General features: G+C 47.6%; 1 protein-coding gene across 2 annotated transcripts; it reads left to right on the top strand.

The window, feature by feature from the left end:
* Nucleotides 1–599: 599 nt before the first annotated feature.
* PRSS38 (serine protease 38) lies at nucleotides 600–11,763 on the top strand. 2 transcript variants are annotated; one of them, XM_045567729.1, is made up of 5 exons: nucleotides 600–774; nucleotides 959–1,121; nucleotides 1,779–2,053; nucleotides 10,180–10,340; nucleotides 11,299–11,763. In XM_045567729.1, exons 1-5 carry the CDS (start codon nucleotides 624–626, stop codon nucleotides 11,551–11,553), a joined length of 1,005 nt encoding a protein of 334 aa, XP_045423685.1. In that variant the 5' UTR covers nucleotides 600–623; the 3' UTR covers nucleotides 11,554–11,763. The 2 variants fall into 2 exon arrangements, with proteins under 2 accessions (XP_045423685.1, XP_045423686.1); XM_045567730.1 differs by having other exon boundaries at nucleotides 10,180–10,322.
* The last annotated feature ends 9,988 nt before the right edge of the window (nucleotides 11,764–21,751 follow it).

Raw genomic sequence — 21,751 nt, forward strand, 5'->3', positions numbered from 1 at the left:
CTTCCCATCTGTTGTTAGGTAATCCCATGGAACTTTTCCGTATCTTGGTAGTGGCATCAGGACTGTACGCATTTGTCAAAACTTGCAACATGGAGTGAATTTTACTGTGTGCAAATGAAACCTTAATAAAAAGGTTTTTGACAGCTGGGTGGCAGATTGTGTAAATAAACAGTAACTGACCTAAAAGAATCAATTCTGCCACGGAGAAAGCCGAGAACATCGCGATTCCCAACACGGAAGTCTCAAATGGAGCCGGTGCGTCCAGATCTGACTGTGGGACGCTGACTACGCAAACCTAGGGGCGCTGGGGTGGGGCTGAGGTGCTGTCACGTGCTGTACCCGGACTGGCGCCCTCACCTGCTGGGAGTGCTGTCACCTGTTGGTGTCAGTCATGTGTCCAGCGCTCAGGCGCAATCATGCGTGGGGGTGCTGTTAGGGGTCCAGGCGTGGGTAGTCACGTGCGGGGAGCAGAGTCACCTGCTGGGGGCGCACTCACGTCCTGGGGCATAGTCACATGACGGGGGCACAGTCACCTGCTGCGGGCGCAGTCACATGCCGGGGGATGCCCTCGCCGGCTGGGGGCGCAGTGCCGGGTCACGTGCTGGGGACACCGACTCGGCCTCATGGCCGCGCCCCTATCAGCCCGGGGCCGATGCCCGGCCTTTGCCCTGGGCTTGCTGCTGCTGCTGCTCCTCACGGGGACCCCCACCGGGGTCGCCGCTGCGGTCCGCGGACACCCTAAGAGCCAGGGGATCTCCCTGAGTAGCAACTGGGGTAGGCCCTGGGGCCCTTCGCCTGGGTGGGGACGGTGCCCTCGGGCTCCCAGCTGGGCCCTCCCCGTCCCCTGCCTCCCTCTCCCCTCCCCTCCCCTCCCCCATGTCCTCTCCCTGCCCCTCTCCCTCGTCCTCCTCCTTCCCCGCCCCCGCAGCTCCAGTCTCCGCCCGTCCTTTCCGCGCAGCTTGTGGCCGGCGTGGTGCGGAGGGGCGGGTGCTGGGCGGCGTCTCGGCCCCCGAGGGGAAGTGGCCGTGGCAGGTCAGCGTGCACTATGCGGGGTTCCACGTCTGCGGCGGCTCCATCCTCAACGAGTACTGGGTGCTGTCGGCCGCGCACTGCTTCGACCGGTGAGGGGGCAGGGGGAGCGACAGGGCGGCCCTGACGGTCCCCACGCGTGCCACCTGGCCCACCGCGGCTGACCACGCACCGCCTGGTCCCCACGCGCGAGGCTGCTCCCCAAGAGCATGGCCGGGTTCCCGAGTGCACAGCTGGGCTCCCAAGTGCGAGCCTGGTCCCCGAGCTCACAGGCTCGTCTCCATGCGCACCAGCTCATTCCCTGCGGCTGGCCCGTGCGCGGTCTGGTCCCCACGCGCGAGGCTGGTCCCCAAGCCCAGGGCGGGTCCGGAAACGCACCGCCGGGTCCCCAGGCGCCTGGCCCTGTGCGCTGCACCTCAGACGCCCGGCCCCCCGCAGCTGCCCGGCGCACGGAGGCTCGGCTCCCCTGTGGCCGTCTGCCCTCTGCCGGGAGGTGTCCTCGGTAAGAGACAGAGAGAGGGTCCCACCTGCCGGGCTGCTGGAGCCTCCATGGGCCCCAGGCAAGCCTCCTTTGGGGGCAGTTCTGCCCGACAGCCAGATAAGCCCCCACTGTGCTGCCAGCAGGGGGCTCGCTTTGACCCCAGCCCCCCAGGCCCACCCCAACCCACCCCCGCTCTTGGCCTCCCCTGGGCCTGTGCGCTGGTGGCCAGGGGGCTGCAGGCATGGTGCCTTTGTTCTGGGCCCTGCAGGGACAAGAACGTTAAGGCTTACGACGTGTACGTGGGCCTCAAGAACCTCAAGGTAGCCGGCAACGACACCCAGTGGTTCGAGGTGAACCAGGTGATCCTGCACCCCACGTACCAAGTGAACCACCCCATCGGAGGCGACGTGGCCCTGGTGCAGCTGAAGTCCCGCATTGTGTTCTCTGAGTCCGTGCTCCCCATCTGCCTCCCGCCTCCAGAAGTGAACCTCACCGGCGGCGTTAAGTGCTGGGCCACCGGGTGGGGGTTGGTCTCACAGCGAGGTAAGAACAAAGGCAAAGGGCAGGGGGGCAACTCCTCTACTGGGGTTTGTGGACCGGTGGGGACTGTGGAGTCCCCACCCATCAATCAACGTTTTTGTGTCTGTCAATGTGGAGTTTTTGTTTTATCCCAGACTGGCTTTGTTGTATGCAGAAAAATGATGGCAGCTACTTTGAGTGTGACATTGGAAGGCAGTCCGTCAATCACAAGTTGATAAGCATAGTTATTCGTAAGATCTTAAATTCAACATAGAAATCCTTTAGCCTATTTAAAAAAAAATCAGTTACTATACTTGTGTCCTTAAAGGCCTGTGTTTTCTTTCTAGGTTTCTACCTGGGCACTTGAGAATATTTAGGGCCATTCAAAAGAGATTTTTAAAATTGCATTTGTTAATCAGTCACCACGGTTTATTTGTGCACATTGATCTCGGATCCGGCCCTCTCGCAGAACTCATTTTTAAAAGTTTGTCAAATGATTATTTTGACAGTTCTAGATAAAAGATCATATTTTCTTCAAATAAAGACTGTTTTATGACTTCTTTCTTTCCCCATATTTTGTCTTTTATTTATTTTTCTTGTCTTCTTGCAGTGGTTGGAATGACGCTAGCATTCCTTTTCTTGGTTTTGATTTTACTGGAAATGCTTCTAATGGTTCACTATTAAGTTGTGTTCTGGCCTGGAGGTTTCAGGTTGAAGTATATCACAACAGGTTAAGAAAGTTACCCTTTATAGCTGGTTTACTTAATTATTTAAACATTTATAAATCATTATAGATTTTATGGAAGCACTGGTAGCAGCTCTTGAGAGGGTCATATAGTTTTGTTCTTTTAATCTGTTGGTGCCAAGAATAGGTATCTCGTGTGAAAGGCCTTTGAGCTAAAAACCAACCAGCCCAAAAACCTCTTCTTGCAGACTCTCCAGGTCGGCTCTGTGCCAAGGCACTTCTTCAACACGTAGGTTTACACCAGCCTAGATTGGTCAGTCTGAGGTGAAAGTTGGGGTCTTCTCGGGTTTTCTTTTGAGCACATGTCTTACCCTGGGCATGTTCATGGCCTTCGAAATTCCCCCAAGAACAGGGGTGCTCTTGAGTGTCCTCCTTTCCCTAAGAAACCCTCCCCAGCTCTTGCTGCTGGGCCGTAGGCAGTCTGGCGCATGTTTTGCCTGTAATCTATTGCTGTGGGTTGTTAGCTTGGCTTGCAAAGGTTTTGAGCAGTGCCCACCACTTCTCCAGCCTGACTTCCGTTCTGTGTTAGGCAGAACAGAGGTGAGTGGCTTGTGTCAGTCCTGCAGGTAGCTCCCAGAGACAGGTTAGGACAGACAGACGCAGTAATTTGCAAATAAAGCCTACTCTGCTCCTTCTGGAACCAGAGACCGGTGTTCGGCGCTGGGAGTAGGGCCTCCCTCTTCGTGGCTGCTGCTGCGCTGTGAAAAAAACAAGTGAAAACACCACAAAGCTTTTCTTCCATTTTGAAGTTGTCTTTTTCGAGTCAGCTTTCACGTGGTTGCTATGAACCTTTAAGTGTTTTCCAGAGTTCTGAAAAAGTTGCTTCTGACAGTTTCTGCTTGGTTTTCAGTGTTTCCGTGGGGGACAAGAGGTGGAAGCTCCGACTCTGCTGCTTTTCTCACCTTCTGGGATTACCAGGATGGCATTAAATCTACAGACCAATTTTGGGACTGTTGCCATCTTCCAATATTGAGTCATCCAATCCATGAATATGGGATGTGTCTTTTTTTATTTAGATCTTCTTAATTTTAGCAATATTTTACAGTATTTGGGTGTATAGGTCTTATACATCTTCTGTCAAGTTTATTCCTATTTTATTATTTTTGGACCTATTGTGAATGGAATTTTCTTAATTTCAATTCGGGTTGCCTTTTTCTCTCTTGCTTCATTACACTGGCTACAGCCTCCAGTACAGTGTTAAATATAGGTGGTAACAGTGGATATCCTTGCCTGGTTCCTTGGCTTAGTGGGGGAAACGTTTACTCTTTCACCATCAAGAATGATATTAGCTGTGGGTTTTTCGTGGATGCCTTTAACAGATGAGAAAGGTTTCCTTTGTTCCTGGTTTGTTGAGAGTCCTTATCGTAAATAAGACATGGATTTTTTTTTTTCTAATGCTTTTTCTGCATCAGTTGAAATGTTCATGTGGCTTTTTTTTTTTTTTTTGAGACAAGATCTCACTCTGTCGCCCAGGCTGGAGTGCTGTGGTACATCATAGCTCACTGCAGCCTCCAACTCCTGGGCTCAAGCGATCCTCCCACTTCAGTCTCCTGAGTAGCTGGGACTACAGGCACACACCACCATACCTGGCTAATTTTTTTTATTTTTTGTAGAGATGGGATCTCACTATGTTCCCCAGGTTGGTCTCAAACCCCTGGCCTCAAGTGATCCTCCCACCTCAGCCTCCCAACATGCTGGGATTACAGGTGTGAGCCACTGTGCCTGGCCTCCCGTGGCTTTTTAACTTTTACTTTATTAATACTGTGTATTACCTTGATTGATTTGTGGATGTTAAGCCAACTTTGCATTCCTATGATTAATTCTTCCTGGTCATTGTGTATGATACTTTTTATAGGTTACTGGAAACAGTTTGCTAACATTTTGTTAAAGTTTTTGCATTTATATTTATGAGATATATTAGCTGTATTTTTCTTGTTATAGTTTTGTCTGGTTTTGGTATCAGAGTAATATTTGTTTTTGTAGTATTGCTGTTTCTTCCTTAAATATTTGATAGAATTCACTAGTGAAGCTACCTGGGCTTGGGCTTTTCTGTGTGGAAAGACTTTTTTTTATTATTTATTTGTTATTTATTCAATTTATTTATTATTAATATTTTCTTTTTACTTATTTTTACTTTTTCTTATACAGGTCTATTCAGATTTCTATTTCTTCTTGAGTTAAAGTGTCTAATTTGATAGCACACAGTTCATAATAGTTTCATAATCCATTTAATTTCTAAAGGGATAGTAGTAATATTTTATCTTTCTTTCCTAACTTTGGTAATTTTTGTCTTCTTTCTTTTCATCTTGATCATTATAACTAAAGGTTTATCAATTTTGGTTGTCTTTTCAAAGACTGACTTTTGGTCATTGATTTTCCATATTGCTTTTCTGTTTTCTATTTCCTTGATCTCCACTCTGCTCTTTCTTATTTCTTTTCCTCTGATTGCTTTGAGTTGAATTGTCTTTTTTTTTCCCTAGTTTCCTAAGGCTGAAGCTTAGAGTAGTTTGTGACCTTTCTGCTTGTAATATAAGCATTTAAAGCTATAAATCCCCCTCTATGTACTGTTGTAAGTGCATGCCACAAATGTTGATATACTGTGTTCTTGTTTTCATTTAGTTCAAGACATTATCTGATTTCCCTCATGATTTTTCTTTAAAGTTTGTTATTTAATTTTAAGTATTTGGTGAATTCCCAAATTTCTTTTTATTGTTCATTTCAACTTCAATTCCATTGTGCTCAGAGAAAATACTTGGCATGATTTTATATTTTTTGAACTTACTGAGACATGTATTATGGCCTAGCATTTGATCTGTCCTGGAGAACCTTCCATGTGTGTTTGAAAAGAATGTGTGTCTTATTGTCAATGGTGTGGAATTTTTCATAAATCACAGGTCGAGTTGACTGATAATGTTTTCAAGTCTTCTATATCCTTATTGGTTTTCTGTCTTTTTAAAAATCAATTATTTAACATAGGGTATTTATCTATGTTATTATCTAGGTTATCTATCTATGATTGGTGAATTGTTTGTTTCTCTTTCAAGTGTGTCAGGTTTTGCTTCATGTATTTTCAGGCTCTGATTGGGTGCATATATATTTATAATTATGTCTTTGTGATGTATTGATTCTATCATTATCATTTTTTAAAATATCTCTCTTTGTCCCTAGTCATATTGCTTGTTTTAACATCTGTTTTGTCTGATATTCATCTAGCCATTTAGGCTTTCCTATAGTTAGTTACCTTTTTTCATCCTTTTACTTTCAACCTATGTGTGACTTTCATTCTAAAGTGTATCTTCCGTAGACAAGGTGCAGTTGAGTCTTCCCTTTACATCCAGTCTGGAAGTGTCTGCCTTTTGGTTGAAGTATTTACTCCATTCACATTTAATGTAATTATTGGTATTGTTGGATTTAAATTTGCCATTTTGCTAAATATCTTCTATATATCTATGTAATTTCTTTCCTCTGCTCTTCTGTTCATGCCTTCTTTTGTGTGAAGGAAATGCTTTTTGGTATAACATCTTAATTTTTCTCTTGATTTTTAAATTATATGTTTAAACTTTTTTTCCAAATAGTTGCTGTAGGGATTACTTCATTTATAACAATCAACTGAGATTAATACTAAGTTAATTCTGGTGAAATACAGCAAGTTCATTTAAATATTGCTCCACCTACTCGTGTGCCAACAGTGTCACATATAGTGCTGCTCATACAATAAAACCCCCAGAATACAGTTATAATTATTGCTTCACACAACCTAGTTTTTAAAAGAGATTGAGGGAAGAAAAGAGGGAAATATTTTGATACATTGATTTCTGACCTCTCCATTTCTTGCTGTGGATTAAAGCAGCATCTGGTGTCATTGAAAGCCTTCCTTTAATATTTCGTGAAAGGTAAGCCTGCCAGATTTTTCTCAGTTTTTGTTTATCTGGGAATGTCTTTGTTTTGCCTCCATTTTTGAAGGATAGTTTTGTTGTATATGGAATTCACGTCTCAAGGTTTTTTTCTTTGAGCACTTTAAATTGTCATTCCACTGCTTCTGGCTTTCATTGTTTCTGATGCAGAGTCAGCTACTAATATTATCATATTAATATTAATATCATCATATTGTTTTTCTCCATCTAATTGGTTGCTTTTCCCTTGTTACCATCAGGAATTTTCTCTTTGCATTTGGCTTTGGGGGGCTGATTCTGTGTCCCCGTGCGCGCCTCTCTGTGTCCAACCTTCCTGAGGGTCCCTGAGCTGCCCTGGTCTCTGGGTTCTTCTTCATCAAATTCAGGGAGCTTTGGGCCACAATTTTGTCAAATATTTTCTTCTGCCTCTGTCTCTCTCCTTCCAGGAGCCCTATGGCATGTATTTGATGCTCTTGATATTGTCTCTAATGGTCTGTTTACTTTTTTTTAACTTTTTTTCCTTTGTTCTTCAGATTGGATAATTTCTACTAAATATACCTTTGATTTCACTGATTTTGTTTTTCTGCCATCTCAAATTGTCTGGTGGTCCCACCGACTGAATTGTTCACATCTGTTACTGTACTTTTTAACTCTAGAATTTCCATTTTATTCTTCCTTACAGTTTCTGTCTTTCTAATAAGATTCCCTATATGTTCACTTATTGTTGAGATAGGCTCAGTTAACTTTTAAACGTAGTTCCTTAATTATTTGAACTTACTTATAACAGCTGTTTTGAAATCTTTGTCAACTAAAATCAACACTGGGCCACACAGAGTTTGTTTATATTGACTTGTTTTTCACAAATATGGACCATACATTCCTAGTTTTTGTATATCTCATAATTTTTTTGTTGTCGAAAAGTGGACACAAAATAATACATTGTAACAACTTTGGAGTCTGACTTTTTCCTTAAAAGTTTTATTTTTTGATTTATTTTGTTTTTAGTAATTTTTCTGGACTTAATTTGCAGAATATCTCTCTCCAACAGTTTGTAGCTGCTGATGTCTGTGCTCAGGTTTTTTTCTTAATTCTCATATTTAGTTTTATTCTGACTTCCAGAATATATGTTACTGTTGTTCAGCATTTTCATTTCACCTTGTTTTTATACAACCAACATTAGTCATTTTATCATTGTCTTATACAGGACATGCTTATTTGGATCTGGTTTTATTACATGTTAATCCAATTCCTTTCCTCCTAATTTTACATGTCTTCCATTTAGGCTTACTATTCTTATTTCCAAAGAATTTTGTACAACTCACAATCAATGAGTCAAAGGAGAAATCACAAGATGAATTAGAAAATATTTTGAGAATGAAAACAAAAACATGACCTATCAAAACTTATGGAATGCCACAAAAGCGGTGCTTAGAAGGAAATTTATAGCTTTAAATGCCTACATTTTTAAAAGAAGGAAGGTCTCAGCTCAGTAACTTCACTTTGTAACTTAAAGACCTAGCAAAGAAGAGCAAACTAAACCCAATGGTAGCAGAAGGAAGGAAATAGTAAAGATTAGAGCAGAGAAGATAAACTAGAGAATAGAAAAATTAGAGAGAGTTAGTGCAAAAAAATAAGGTGCAAATAACAATTTAGAAATACAAATGGGAACATTGCTGTGACTTAACAGAAATAAAAAGGATTATAAGAGAATACTGCAAATAATTGTCTGCCAACAAATTGGATAATCTACATGAAGTGGAAAAAAATTGTAGAAACACACAAATTACCAAAACTGACTCAAAAAATTTAAAATTCTGAATAGATTTAGAACAAGTGAGAAGATTGAATCATGAATAAAAAACCTCCCAATAAAGAAAAGTCCAGGATCATATGACTTTACTGGTGAATTCTACCAGATAGTTAAAGAATTAACACCAATTCTTTTTGGACTCTTCCAAAAAATAGAAGAGGAGGGAGCACATCAAAACTCACTCTGTGGGGCCAGCGTTGCCCTGATACGATAGCCAGACAGACACCACAATGAAATAAAATTACAGATCACTATTCCTTATGAATACAGATGCAAAAATCCTCAACAAAAGTTTAGCAAACTGAATCTCAGAGAAAATTAAAAGGATTCTACACTGGGACCAGATGGGATTTATCCCAGGAATACAAGGGAGCCTCAACATGAACTTCACTCAGTGTAATTCACCGTGTTAAAGGAATGGAGGGAGCTGGCGTTTGGGGCATGCCTGCAGTCCCGGCTACTCAGAAGGCTGAGGCAGGAGGATCGCTTCAGCATGGGAGTTCAAGACCAGCCTGGGCAGCATAGTGAGACTCTGCCTCAAAAGCAAAAGAAAACATTTTTTAAAAATAAAAAAATAAAGGAATGTAGGGGAAAAACCCCCATGATCCTCTCAAATAATGCAGAAAAAGCATTTAACTGTTTTCTTTTTGTCATGAAAAGAAATTGAATCCTCTCAGAAAACTAGGAATGTAACTTCCTGAACATAATTAAGGGCAGCCAACATTATGTTCAATGGTTGAAGACTGAAAGATTTCCCTCTAAGATCAGGACAAGACAAGGATGACAGCTTTCACCACTCGTATGCCACATTGTGCTAGAAGCTCTAGTTAGATAAATTAGGGGAGAAAAATAAAAGGTATCTAACTCGGAAATGAAGAAGTAAAACTATTTCTATCCGCCCATAAGAAGATCTTACATATAGAAAATCTCAGTGAGTTCTGAAGACAAACAAACAAAAACAACAACAAAACAAAACTACAGATAATAAACAAATTCAATAAAGTGGCAGGGCACAAAATCCGCACACACACAAATCAGCTGTTTCTATACACCCTCAATGAACAATCCAAAAAGGAAATTAAAAAGACAATTCCATTTGCAATAGCATCCGAAAGAAAAAGATACCATGAATAAATCTATGTAAAGAGGTCAAAACTACATTGAAAACTACAAAACATTATTGAAAGAAGTTTTAAAAGACCCAAATAAATGCAAAGACAGCTCATGGTTATGGATTGAAAGGTTTAATATCGTTAAGACGACAGTGTTACCCAAAGTGGTCTATAGACTTACTGCAATCCCTATCAAAATGCCAATGGGTTGTGTTTGGTTTTGGTTCTGGTTTTTTTCAGATATAGAAAATTCTATCCTAAAATTCATACTGAGTATCAAAAGACAAAACAATCTTCGAAAAGAATTTAGTTGGAAGACTCATACTTTCTGATTTCAAAATATGCTACAAAGCCACAGTGTTCAAAACACTGGGGTACTGGCATGAACGTAGACATATAGGCCAATGGAGTAGAATTAGGAGTTCAGAAATAAAACCGTGCATATGTGGTCAACTCATTTTCCAAGAGGGTGCCAAGTCCCTTCAATGGGGAAAGACTCAGGAGAGGACCGGCTCTGGTGGACCACGGGGTGGGGGGGTCCTCCCCTGAGCACAGGCGAGCAGCCCTCACCTGGACCCTTCTCCATGCAGGTGCCACCTCTGACGAGCTGCAGGAGGCCCAGCTCCCTCTGATCCCCGTGCCCTTGTGCCAGATCCTCTATGGACACAGGTCCTACGTCCTGCCGAACATGCTGTGTGCTGGGGACATCTGGAACAGGAAGACTGTATGTGAGGTGCGCCCCGCCAGACGGGTGAGAGATGCCGGGGGTGCCCAGCTCGGGGGACTCCGGTACGGGCTGTGGGCAGGGGCCTTGCAGCTGAACCCGTGCTGCTGCAGGAGGAGGCGTGGACGCCACACACCTCCACACCTGCCACACACCTCCACACCTGCCACACACCTCCACACCTGCCGCACACCTGCTTCCGCACACCTGCTCCACACCTCCACACCTGCCGCACACCTCCACACCTGCCTCACACCTCCACACCTGCCGCACACCTGCTTCCGCACACCTGCCCCATACCTCCACACCTGCCGCACACCTCCACACCTGCCGCACACCTGCTTCCGCACACCTGCTCCACACCTCCACACCTCCACACCTGCCCCACACCTCCACACCTGCCGCACACCTCCACACCTGCCCCACACCTCCACACCTGCCGCACACCTCCACACCTGCCGCACACCTGCTTCCGCACACCTGCTCCACACCTCCACACCTGCTCCACACCTCCACACCTGCCGCACACCTCCACACCTGCCGCACACCTGCTTCCGCACACCTGCCCCACACCTCCACACCTGCCCCACACCTCCACACCTGCCTCACACCTCCACACCTGCCGCACACCTGCTTCCGCACACCTGCTCCACACCTCCACACCTGCCGCACACCTGCTTCCGCACACCTGCCCCACACCTCCACACCTGCCCCACACCTCCACACCTGCCGCACACCTCCACACCTGCCGCACACCTGCTTCCGCACACCTGCTCCACACCTCCACACCTGCCCCACACCTCCACACCTGCCCCACACCTCCACACCTGCCACACACCTCCACACCTGCTGCACACCTGCTTCTGCACACCTGCTTCCGCACACACCTGCTTCCGCTGCAGCCCTTGCCCTGTGGCTCTGGGCCATGTGAGTCCAGCAGGTCCTGGACTCCCCAGTTCACAGGAGACCCCCTCTTCCTTTCCAGGGTGACTCTGGGGGCCCACTGGTCTGTGAGTTCAACCGCAGCTGGCTGCAGATTGGAATTGTGAGCTGGGGCCGCGGCTGCGCCTACCCTTTGTTCCCTGGAGTGTATGCCCGAGTGCCCTATTTTGCCAGCTGGATATATCACAACATCAAGACGACACCCCTTCCTGTTGAGCCCATGCCCTCCCTCTGCCCCGCGCTGGGGGCCACCCTTACTGTCCTTGTGGCCATGCTGGCCGGCCCGCCAGTGTTGTGAGGGCCGGGACACCGCTTCCCGGCACCCCGGGGGCCGTGTGCTCTGTCCCCGCCCAGCTGCTGTCCCCGCACACCTGCACACGCCGCCTGCGTGGCCTGTCCAGGAGGGGCTGAGCTCCTGGGAGGGCGGAGGTGATGCCCCGGGACAGGCAAGAATTCGGGCTGTGGGGGCAGCTGAGCTCTGGCCAGATCATTAAACGTTTGCAAAGCAGCCTGTCAGAACCCCGTGGCCGTCCTTCCACCCGGAGTTGCCGCGGGTTTCCTGTCACACAGGGAGGGCCCGGCCACCCCGCCTGAGCTCACACACTGCGCTGAGCCTCTCCGGAAGCCACCTCCGACAGGTGGACTCTGGGGACAAGCCAGGCCCGGCGGGCTAACAAGTCCCCCTTGAGAGCAGGACTTGGGCAGTGAGAACAGACCGCCCCACTCTGCAATCACAGCAAGGCCAGAGGAAAGGTGGCTTTTTCCCTCTGGCTTCTTTCAAGGTTTTCCTCTTTGCCTTTGAATTTCTTTAGCTTGAATATGGTGTGTCTAGGTGTAGATTGTTTAGGGTTTATCCTACCTGGTGTTCCCTGAGCTTCCTGGATCCGTGGCCTCACATCCGCAACTTTGGAAAATTTTCAGCCATTATCACTTCAAATATTTCTTCTGCTCCTCTGTCTTTTCTGTCTCCTGGCGTTCCTGTTGCCCCTTTCCTGCTTGTCCCGGAGCCACTGGCTGTTCCGTTCCACGGCTGCCTTCCATGGCAAACCTCCACGCTCACCCGCTCTCCCCGCGGGGGCTCCGCACGCAGCCTCCGGGCAGTCTTCGTTTCTGTCACGGTGCTCTTGACGTCTAGCATCTTCTAAATTCTGTCTCAGAGTTTTCACTGCTCTGCTTACATCACCCATCTCTTCTTGTCCGCGGCCCTCTTCTTAGCATATTAACCGGAATCACTGCGAATTCCTAGTAAGATTCCAAAGCGTCTGCCACATCTGAGCTCTGTCTACCGAGACTGTGTGGTTATTTTTGTTTTGTTTGATTGGCTTTGGTTGGGGGGGGGGGGCTGTTGGTTTTTCGGTTTTGTTTTGCTTTTGCATGCCTTGTAATTTTTTTTTATTTTTTTTTTATTTCAGCATATTACGGGGGGTACAGAAGTTTAGGTTACATATATTGCCCTTGCCCCACTGAGTCAGAGCTTCAACGTGTCCATCCCCCAGACGGTGCACACCGCACCCATTAGGTGTGAATATATCTATCCCCTCCTCCCCCTCCATCTGCCCACACCCAGGGAATGTTATTACTATGTGTGCACTTAAGTATTGATCAGTTAATACCATGTAATTGTTTTGTTTAAAGCCAGACCTGATGTATTAGGTCAGAGGAACTGAGGTGGACGGGCCTCAGTTTAGGGTGAGGTTTTATGTTTATCTGACTCGCAGTTCGGTGGTGCTTACTGTTTGCTGTAGCTATGGTATCAGAGTCTGAAATTTCCCCTACCAATCTGGTTTTTGTCTCCCCTGTTGTCTTCCGGTTTCCCTAGAGATTCCTTCTTAAATAAACAGGTAGCTCTTTCAGCTGTAATCCTGTGTTCTTACGTAGGAACCCAACGGATGAGATCGTGAGGTGCGGGGTGAAGAAGCATTCTGTAGTCCTGTGATTTGTTCTCAGTCTGGGCTTCTCAGGTGTTTTTCTCACCTTTCACCTCCACCCCCTTAGGTGAGACCGGAAGCATCATAGGCTGGAGTTGAGTATTTCCCAGTGTTGAAGGCCGGAGGGGCCTGGGTCCCCAGGGGTGTGTGAGAGTCCGCGGGAGTCCAACTCTGATAACAGCTCGAGTCAGTTAGTTGCCCTCAAGAGCAGCATTTGGTTAACGAGAACAGAGAGTGCCAGGCATATTTCAAATCGGCTGTTTCTCCCCGTGCTCTGCCACACGCACTGGGAGATTTTTCTCTGGTCTTCACCTTGAGAGCCTGGTGAGGCATCTGGAGCTGAAACTCATGAGAGTGTGGGGAGCCCTGAATCTGGGCCCTCGGAAGTTTTTCTCTCTCCTGTTAGTCCACGTTTAGTCTCCAGCAATTCCGTGGATGCCCACTAGGCTTTCCTACCCTGCTGGCTCCAGCGAGGCCTCTGCTTCTGTGAGCCTCAATTGTCTCTGTCGGGCTGTCTGTCACTCCAGCATTCGAGGAAGTGGCTTGTTCTGTGATCCCGTTTCTCTGACAGATCTAAGAGGGGTTGTTTTTAATTTGTTCATCCTTTTTCTCATTTAAGAATGAGGCCGGGCGTGGTGGCTCACACCTGTAATCCTAGCACTCTGGGAGGCTGAGGCGGGAGGATCGTTTGAGCTCAGGAGTTTGAGACCAGCCTGAGCAAGAGCGAGACCCCGTCTCTACTAAAAATGGAAAGAAATTATCTGGCCAACTAAAAATATATATAGAAAAAATTAGCCGGGCATGGTGGCGCCTGCCTGTAGTCCCAGCTACTGGGGAGGCTGAGGCAGGAGGATCGCTTGAGCCTAGGAGTTTGAGGTTGCTGTGAGCGAGGCTGACGCCACAGCACTCTAGCCCAGGCAACAGAGTGAGACTCCGTCTCAAAAAAAAAAAAAAAAAAAAAAAAAGGATGGGAGTGACGACTTCCAAGCTCTTTCCATGCTGAACCAGAACCCAGAAGTCACTCAAATACTTCCATCAAGAGACACATCTGCTCAGTTTGGTTCCCCAGGGATACATTTATATAGAAAAGACAGCGCTTGATTCCTTTCTTTGGAAGCTCTTGAGATCATGGGATGGCTCTCTTTCACCATCCAAAGAAGGCCAAGTAGTTTTTGAAATATTATTTTTAGTAACAGCTTTTATTGCAGAAAGGACCTTCTTGTTTGTGTGGAATTGCTTCCTGTCTGCGATCACTCCATCACACTGGCCTCCTTGTGATTCTTCCAAGCTAGGAGGCAAAAAAGGACAACAGTCCACTAAGAGGCCAGACCTGACACTTTCCATGCAGTTTTTTTTTGTTTTTTTTTTTGAGACAGGGTCTTGCTCTATTGCCCAGGCTAGAGTGCTGTGGCATCAGCCTAGCTCACAGCAACCTCAAACTCCTAGGCTCAGGCAATCCTTTTACTGCCTCAGCCTCCAGAGTAGCTGGGACAACAGGTGCACACCACACCTGGCTAATTTTTAAATTTTTTGTAGGGACAGGGTCTCCCTCTTGCTGAAGCTGGTCTAAAACTCATGGCCTCAAGCAATGCTCCTGCTTGGCCTCCCAGAGTGCTGGGATTACAGGTGAGGCCACTGCGCCCGGCCCCCACGCAGTTTTTAGTGCTTATCACTCTAGTCGCATCATCAGAGCACACCCCGTTATATGCTACGGTCTCTCCCTTTTACCTCGTATTTCATGTTAGTTCAACAAGTAACTCTCTCTTTAATGCTCACAACATGTCCTTGTATCACTGTCTCTCTCGTGGATTCTTCCAGAAGGGCACACGAAAGCAACCTTCTCTGAGTTCTTACACGTTGATAAGCTTGTCTGGATTCTTCACATTTGAAGGATTTGAAGGGCAGTTTTCCTGGATATAAATCCTTGGCTCACTTTTTCTTTGCTTAGCTATCTTACATACCTTATTCCATTTTATTATAACATAAGAGTGTTGCTGTCAGAAAGTCTCATGATAAACTAATTTTCTTTCCCCTTTAAGAGATTTGGTCTTAGCATTGATCTTTCTGAATTATATTCTTAGCCAAGATACTGTGCTCTTTTTTTTTTTTTTTGAGACAGGGTCTTGCTCTGTTGCCCAGGCTAGAGTGCTGTGGCATCAGCCTAGCTCACAGCAACCTCAAACTCCTGGGCTCAAGCGATCCTCCTGCCACAGCCTCCCGAGTAGCTGGAACTATAGGTGTGCGTCACCATGCCCAGCTAATTTTTTTTTTCTATATATTTTTTTAGTTGTCAAGCTAATTTCTTTCTATTTTTAGTAGAGACAGGGTCTCGCTCTTGTTCAGGCTGATCTTGAACTCCTGACCTCGAGCGATCCTCCCGCCTCAGCCTCCCAGAGTGCTAGGATTACAGGTGTGAGCCACCACACCTGGCCTGATACTGTGCTCTTTTAACATAAAATCTCAAAACTTTTTCTTAGGAAAAGTATTCTTGAATTATAGTTTATTATTTGTTCTAGTCCCTTGGTCTTCCTTTCTTCTTAGAGATTCCTATTATTTTTTTATTTTGAACTCCTTTGCCTACCTTTGATAGTTATCAATTTTTCAGGGATCATTCTTACCCTTTTTCTTAATTTGGTTTTGATTTTTAAAATTCCCTTCCTGTTTGCTAGCTTAATTTTCATTTGTAAAATGATCTTTTCCTTTGATCTCAATATTTTCCTGAGTACTGCCACCTCATTTTCATGATTTTCTAATTCTGACTTATGCTGTTTTTTCATGTCTTGTATCATTTTCTTTTTAACCTGTTTTGAAATAATACATTACAGGACCAGGTTCGGTGGCTCACACCTGTAATTCCAGGGCTTTTAGGAGGCCAAGGTGGGAAGATCCCTTGAGACCAGGAGTTTGAGACCAGCCTGGGCAACATAGTGAGACCCTGCCTCTACAAAAATTTTAAAAAATTAGCCAGGCGTGGTGGCTGCACCTGTAGTCCCAGCTACTCAGGAAAGCTGAGGCGGGAGGATCACTTGAGCCCAGGATTTGGAGGCTGCAGTGAGCTGTGATTGTGCTGCTACACTCCAGCCTGGGCAACAGAGTTAGACCCTGTCCCCCCAAAAAATAAATAAAAAGGGAAAAAGAAATGCACAGAGAAGTACCTGAAAGGAGGTGTGCCCTGCCCAGATCAGCAAGACCATGGGGAAAAAGAGGGAGGAAAGGAAAGAACGTCATTGTCCCTCAGGTGGCCACGCGGGGTGGCTGGCAGAAGCCCGGCGCTGACTCACTGCTGGTGGGCCGTGGGCCAGGCCCAGGTGGGGAGACCCCAGGCCCGGGACAGGCGAGGGTGGGGCGTGGAAGGGCTGCGCCACCGAGGAGCGTCCCAGACACACGTGCCCTCCCGCTCCCTGTTTGTCCTCTCGGATCTGGGGCCGCGCGGTCCTGTGAGTCGTGTTTGTGTGCCAGACCTTTGGCATGAGAGTAGCACGTGACGCAGTGCTGCAGTTGGCAAGCAGCGGGACAGGCCTCTACGGGTCCCTGCCCTGCTTGGGGCTGAGGCTTTGTCCCGATGCCACGGACCATGCAAACGCCGTTTCTGACGTGCAGGTGTCCGCCCGGCCTGTGACTCTGCCGCATCCTGTGACGCCCCAGGGAGGCCTCTGGGTTTTGTGCGCGGGCCCCACTCGGGCCCACAGATCGGCCGATGTCCGCCCCCCGCCCCTCCTGGGCAGCGCCCGTGCACTCCAAAGGCGTCTCCCGGGGAGTGACACGTCACCCTCTTCCTCCAGATTCACTGGCCCAGCAAGTGCCGAGGCTGCCACGCCCTGCCGCGGGCAGGCCCGGGGACAGCCGCCGCCTGTGGGCAGAGGGTCAGCGACCACCGTCGGCACCGCTGCCAGGGCGCGGAGTCCGCATCCGCCACGCTGCCCTGGGGAACCTGCCCGCCCGCCCCGCACGCGTGGTGGCGCCTGGGCACCTCCCCGTCGGCTGTGCGGGGTGGCGCCCTCAGCCCGCTGTGTTTACGCAGAAAGACACCTGCGGGATCCCAGGGCTGCGGTCCGGGGCGTCCTCATCTGTAACTCACAACTCACCGTGTCCCCCGGCCGCTCGTCAGGAGCCTCCCTACCGCCAGGGGCTTTTCCCCGACGCCCAGGAGCGGACGAGCGGCCCGGGGTCTGCGTGCGCGCGCGGGCCTCTCCGCGGAACCCCCGGCCGGCGGGGCGTGCGGGGTGCGGCCCACCTGGCGTGAAGCCCCGCCGGGACGCGGGCGGCACCTGGGCTGGGGACCCAGGGGTTCTCCGGCATCATCTGGATCCAGCACGGGAAGGCCCCCCAGCCGCGGCTTCCGGCGGGAGCAGCCGCGTGCGCAGGTCGCGGCTTTGCAACCGGGGCGGCGGCGCTGCGCGTGCCGTGCGGGGGAGCCTGTGTCGGGGGCTGCAGAGGGGCGGAGAGTGGCCCGGAGCCGCTTCCCGCACCAGCGCGCTCTGCCAGGATCCAGCCCCTGCCAGCTCTCGATGGGCGACTGGCCACGAACTCGGGTGGACCGTGGTGCCCGGTGCTGGGGGGGAGGGCCGCCCCCTCCCGATCCGCCGCAAACTCGGCTCTCTTTTTCCAGGCGCACTCTGGGACGCTGGGCTGTCACGTGACCGCAGCTGGGTGCAACTTGGACACATGAGCCGGGGACCACGAGGCTGCGGTCTTCCTGGGGTCCCAAGTGCTCAGACTGGTGTCTCTTACTGCACGGAATCCACCCATTTCGTATTACTACGCGTCTCGTTTCCTCCCCAGGATGCCCCAGCGGGCCACCCTTGCTCTCCTCACCCGTCAGTGCCTGGAGGTCCCTGTGTTTCTCATGACACAGACGGGTTACACACACACACGCTCGCGCGCGCACACACACACACACACACACACACGGCCGCCCGGGACTGCCCATCCTCGGGCCGTGCGTGCCCACGTCACTTCACCTTCTGCCGCTTTTGCACCCGCCACGGCCGTCAGCACCCTGCCCTAAGTTGTGAAATGTCCTCTCCTGAAATGCGCAGGAAGGTGCAGAGTCTACAACATTCTTCCAAGCAACTGTAGAAGGATAGAACAGATAGGACGGTGGGGAGGGAAAATCCGAAGATATCATGGCCAATAATTTTCTGTTAATGAAGAGAGGGTATAGGTCTTTGGCTTGGTAAGTCCCACTAAGACACAGATGCATATTTTTTAAAAGCTTACTTAGATACATCTTAGTAAAACTTAGAAACACCAAAAATAGAAAAACTTTAAATGCTCAAAATAGACAGGAAGGAGGAGATTCCAACTGAAATCAGACTTCTAAAAAGGAATATACTAGACACCAGAAGACTATAGAGTCATATCTTCAAAGACGAAGGGAAAATAATTTCGAACCTACGTTTTTAACCCAGTCAAACCAACATACCTGTGTAGGAAGGAGATGAAAATATATTTTCAGATACAAAAGGACTCAGAATATTGACCACACCGTGAACCCCACTGGAAGTTGCTATAGAATGTGCTGCAGTGAGAGGAAAAATGAGCTCTGAAGTATGTTCTCTGATGACGATGAAATTGACTGGAAATCAATAACAATAGGATATCTAGGAGACCCCCATGTGTTTCAAAATTAAGAAATGTACTTCTAAATAACCCGAGTCACAGAGGATATTTAAAAAAGTAGTTCAAACTAAATAAAAACAAAAATAAAAAGTATCAAAACCTGTCCTAAAAGAACTACCCTATAAGAAATGCTAAGGAGGCCGGGCGTGGTGGCTCTCGCCTGTGATCCTAGCACTCTGGGAGGCCGAGGCGGGAGGATAGCTCAAGGTCAGGAGTTCGAGACCAGCCTGAGCAAGAGCGAGATCCATCTCTACTAAAAATAGAAAGAAATTATATGGACAGCTAAAATATATATATAGAAAAAATTAGCCGGGCATGGTGGTACATGCCTGTAGTCCCAGCTACTCGGGAAGCTGAGGCAGTAGGATCGCTTAAGCCCAGGAGTTTGAGGTTGCTGTGAGCTAGGCTGATGCCACAGCCGGGCAACAGAGTGAGACTCTGTCTCCAAAGAAAATAAAAAATAATAATAATGCATAGCCATATGAAGAAATAAAGGATGCTGGCACAGGTACCTATATTGGTAGATATGAAGGCCAGTGGAATTATGTATTTTGGGCCAGTATGTATTTTTGTTTTATAACTCTTCTTTCCCTATATGATTTAAAAGACGAATACATAAGCCAATAATTATAAATATATGTTAACAGGAATACAATGTATAAAGATGTAATTTGTGACAATAACATAAAGAGGAATAGAACTGCATAGATTCAGGGTTTTTGTATACTATTGAAGTTGGTATTATTTAAAACTAGATCATTATAAGTTTAATGTGTTAATTGTAATCCTCAAGGAAACCACTAATAAAATAACTAAAAAATACACAAAAATGTAAATGAGAAGGAAACCAAAATGGCACTAAAAAATCTCAGACTAAACAAAAGGCAGTAGTGGAGGGATTGAGGGCCAAATAAAGATGTATAAAACATATTTAAAGATAGCAAAATGGAAGAAGTCTTTTCCTTTTTAGTAACTATTTTAAATGTAAAGTGCTTAAGCTGTCCAATTAAAAAGCAGAGATGGCAGAATGGATACAAACAACAACAAAACCCCCAAAACAAACAAAGAAACTTCCAATGATGCATCTATATGGTGTCTAGAAGAGGTTTTCTTCATATCCAAAGACACAAATAAATTGAAAGTAAAAGAAAGGAAAAAGATATTCCATGCAAATCATACCAAAAGAGAGCTAGAGTGCCTATGCAGACAAATTAGCCTTTTAAGTCAAAAATTGTTACAAGAGACAAGGACATTATATATCAAAGGAAGTTTCAATCCATCAAGAAGACATAATAATTATAAACATATATGCACCTAAAAACAAAGACCTAAAATATATGAAGCAAAAATTGATAGAATTGAAGGGAGAGATAGAGTTTTACAAAACTAGTTGAAGACTTTAATACTCCACTTTCTTTTTATTATTATTATTTTTTTATTTCAGCTTATTATGGGGGTACAAAAGTTCAGGTTATATATATTGGCCATGTCCTGCACATCCCCCAGAGTCAGAGCTTCAAGCGTGTCCATTGCCCAGACAGTGCGCAACTCACTCATCATGTAGGTATACACCCATGCCCTCCCCCCACCCCCTTCCACTTTCAATAAATAATAGAATAATCAGACAGACAATGAATATGGAAGTAGAGGATTTCAACCAGATACACTTAGGGTAGAATCAGACACGATGTGAGGCATCTGACATGTCCCAACAGGAAGTGGGCAGGGGGATACTCCCTTGTGCCACTGTTCCACATGCTGTTCCTGGCATGCCACCAGAGCCTGGTAGAAAAGGAGCATATAGCCAATTGGCCAAGTGACCTTGTGGCCAGAGCTGTCCATGGCGAGCTGGGTACTGTTGGACCCACTGAGTGGTAAAGTTGGGTGGGCCCAGCTGCTAACCCAGGGATTGCATCCAGACAGGTCAAGAGGTCCACAGCCAGTTGCACGAAGAGGTGGCCAAGTCCTCCATGCCACCTGCCACTCTTGCATGGATGCCTTTCCTCAATTCACCCCTGGCCCTATGGGGTCCCTCAGACCAGGTGACGGAGAAGGGGAAAGCCTAAGCGTGGTTCACACGTGGCTGCCTCAGGACACAGACTGCTGCTGCATCAGCCAGACTCAGGGGAAGCCCTGAAATCAGAGGTGCAGGAAGCCTCCCGATTGGTGGAGCTGCCAGCAGGGCATTGGGTCATCCACCTTGTCCAAGGGAGAGGTGGCCCAAGGTAAAGCTGCAGAGTATACGTCTAGCCTAGGAAGAGCATCAGATGGCTCAGCTGGTGGGTCAGGGGCCAGGAAGGGGCAACTTTGGAAGAGCAGGAACGAGAAGGTTGAGGGAAGAGGCATTTGGTAGTACTTACGGGAATGGACACAAGGTGTGAGACCTTTTCATTGCATGCCAGGGCTCACCTGAGAACATTCGCTGCAGAAGAGGCACCAGACCACTAAGTGGATGGGATGACAGCCTCTGTCCTCAGTCACCTCTGTGAGCCACCATTAGGTCATGGAACAGCCTCAAAGTTGGAGAGGGGGCCAAGCGTGAGCTCCCCAGGGTGGGCTCCCACCCTCTCCCCGAGGCTAATCTCACTGATGCTGCAGCCTGAGTCCCCACTTGCCAGCAAGAGAGACCAAAGCCAACAAGAGAGACCCTGTGCAGTACGATCCCTTGAGGAGACCAACCAACCAATCTGTGGACAAGTTGATCACTCTGGACAAAGTTTCATTCTGACCAAGACTGGGTTTACTTCTCCTACCTGCGGTGTTTCGGCAACACCGAGCTCTGAGAGGTCACGGAGGGCAGATTGACCTACACGGGATGCGGCAGAACCTCACCTTTGAAGCCAGTGGCAGAGCACACGTGACCATGGGCTCCACCGGCCCTTCTAGACGCTGCACCATTGGAAAGTGCCGGCCGATGAAGTGATGGATGGATGGACTGGCCTCTCA

The sequence above is a fragment of the Lemur catta genome, chromosome 13 (assembly GCF_020740605.2).
Source record: "Lemur catta isolate mLemCat1 chromosome 13, mLemCat1.pri, whole genome shotgun sequence".
Taxonomy (NCBI): domain Eukaryota; kingdom Metazoa; phylum Chordata; class Mammalia; order Primates; family Lemuridae; genus Lemur; species Lemur catta.

Excerpts from the sequence above, each read along its gene's own strand:
- PRSS38 (XM_045567729.1), top strand. The coding sequence starts at position 624 with ATGGCCGCGCCCCTATCAGCCCGGGGCCGATGCCCGGCCTTTGCCCTG. Across the intron at positions 775-958 it reads CTCCCTGAGTAGCAACTGGG|CTTGTGGCCGGCGTGGTGCG; the intron begins GTAGGCCCTGGG and ends CTTTCCGCGCAG. Across the intron at positions 10,341-11,298 it reads AGGTGCGCCCCGCCAGACGG|GGTGACTCTGGGGGCCCACT; the intron begins GTGAGAGATGCC and ends CTTCCTTTCCAG.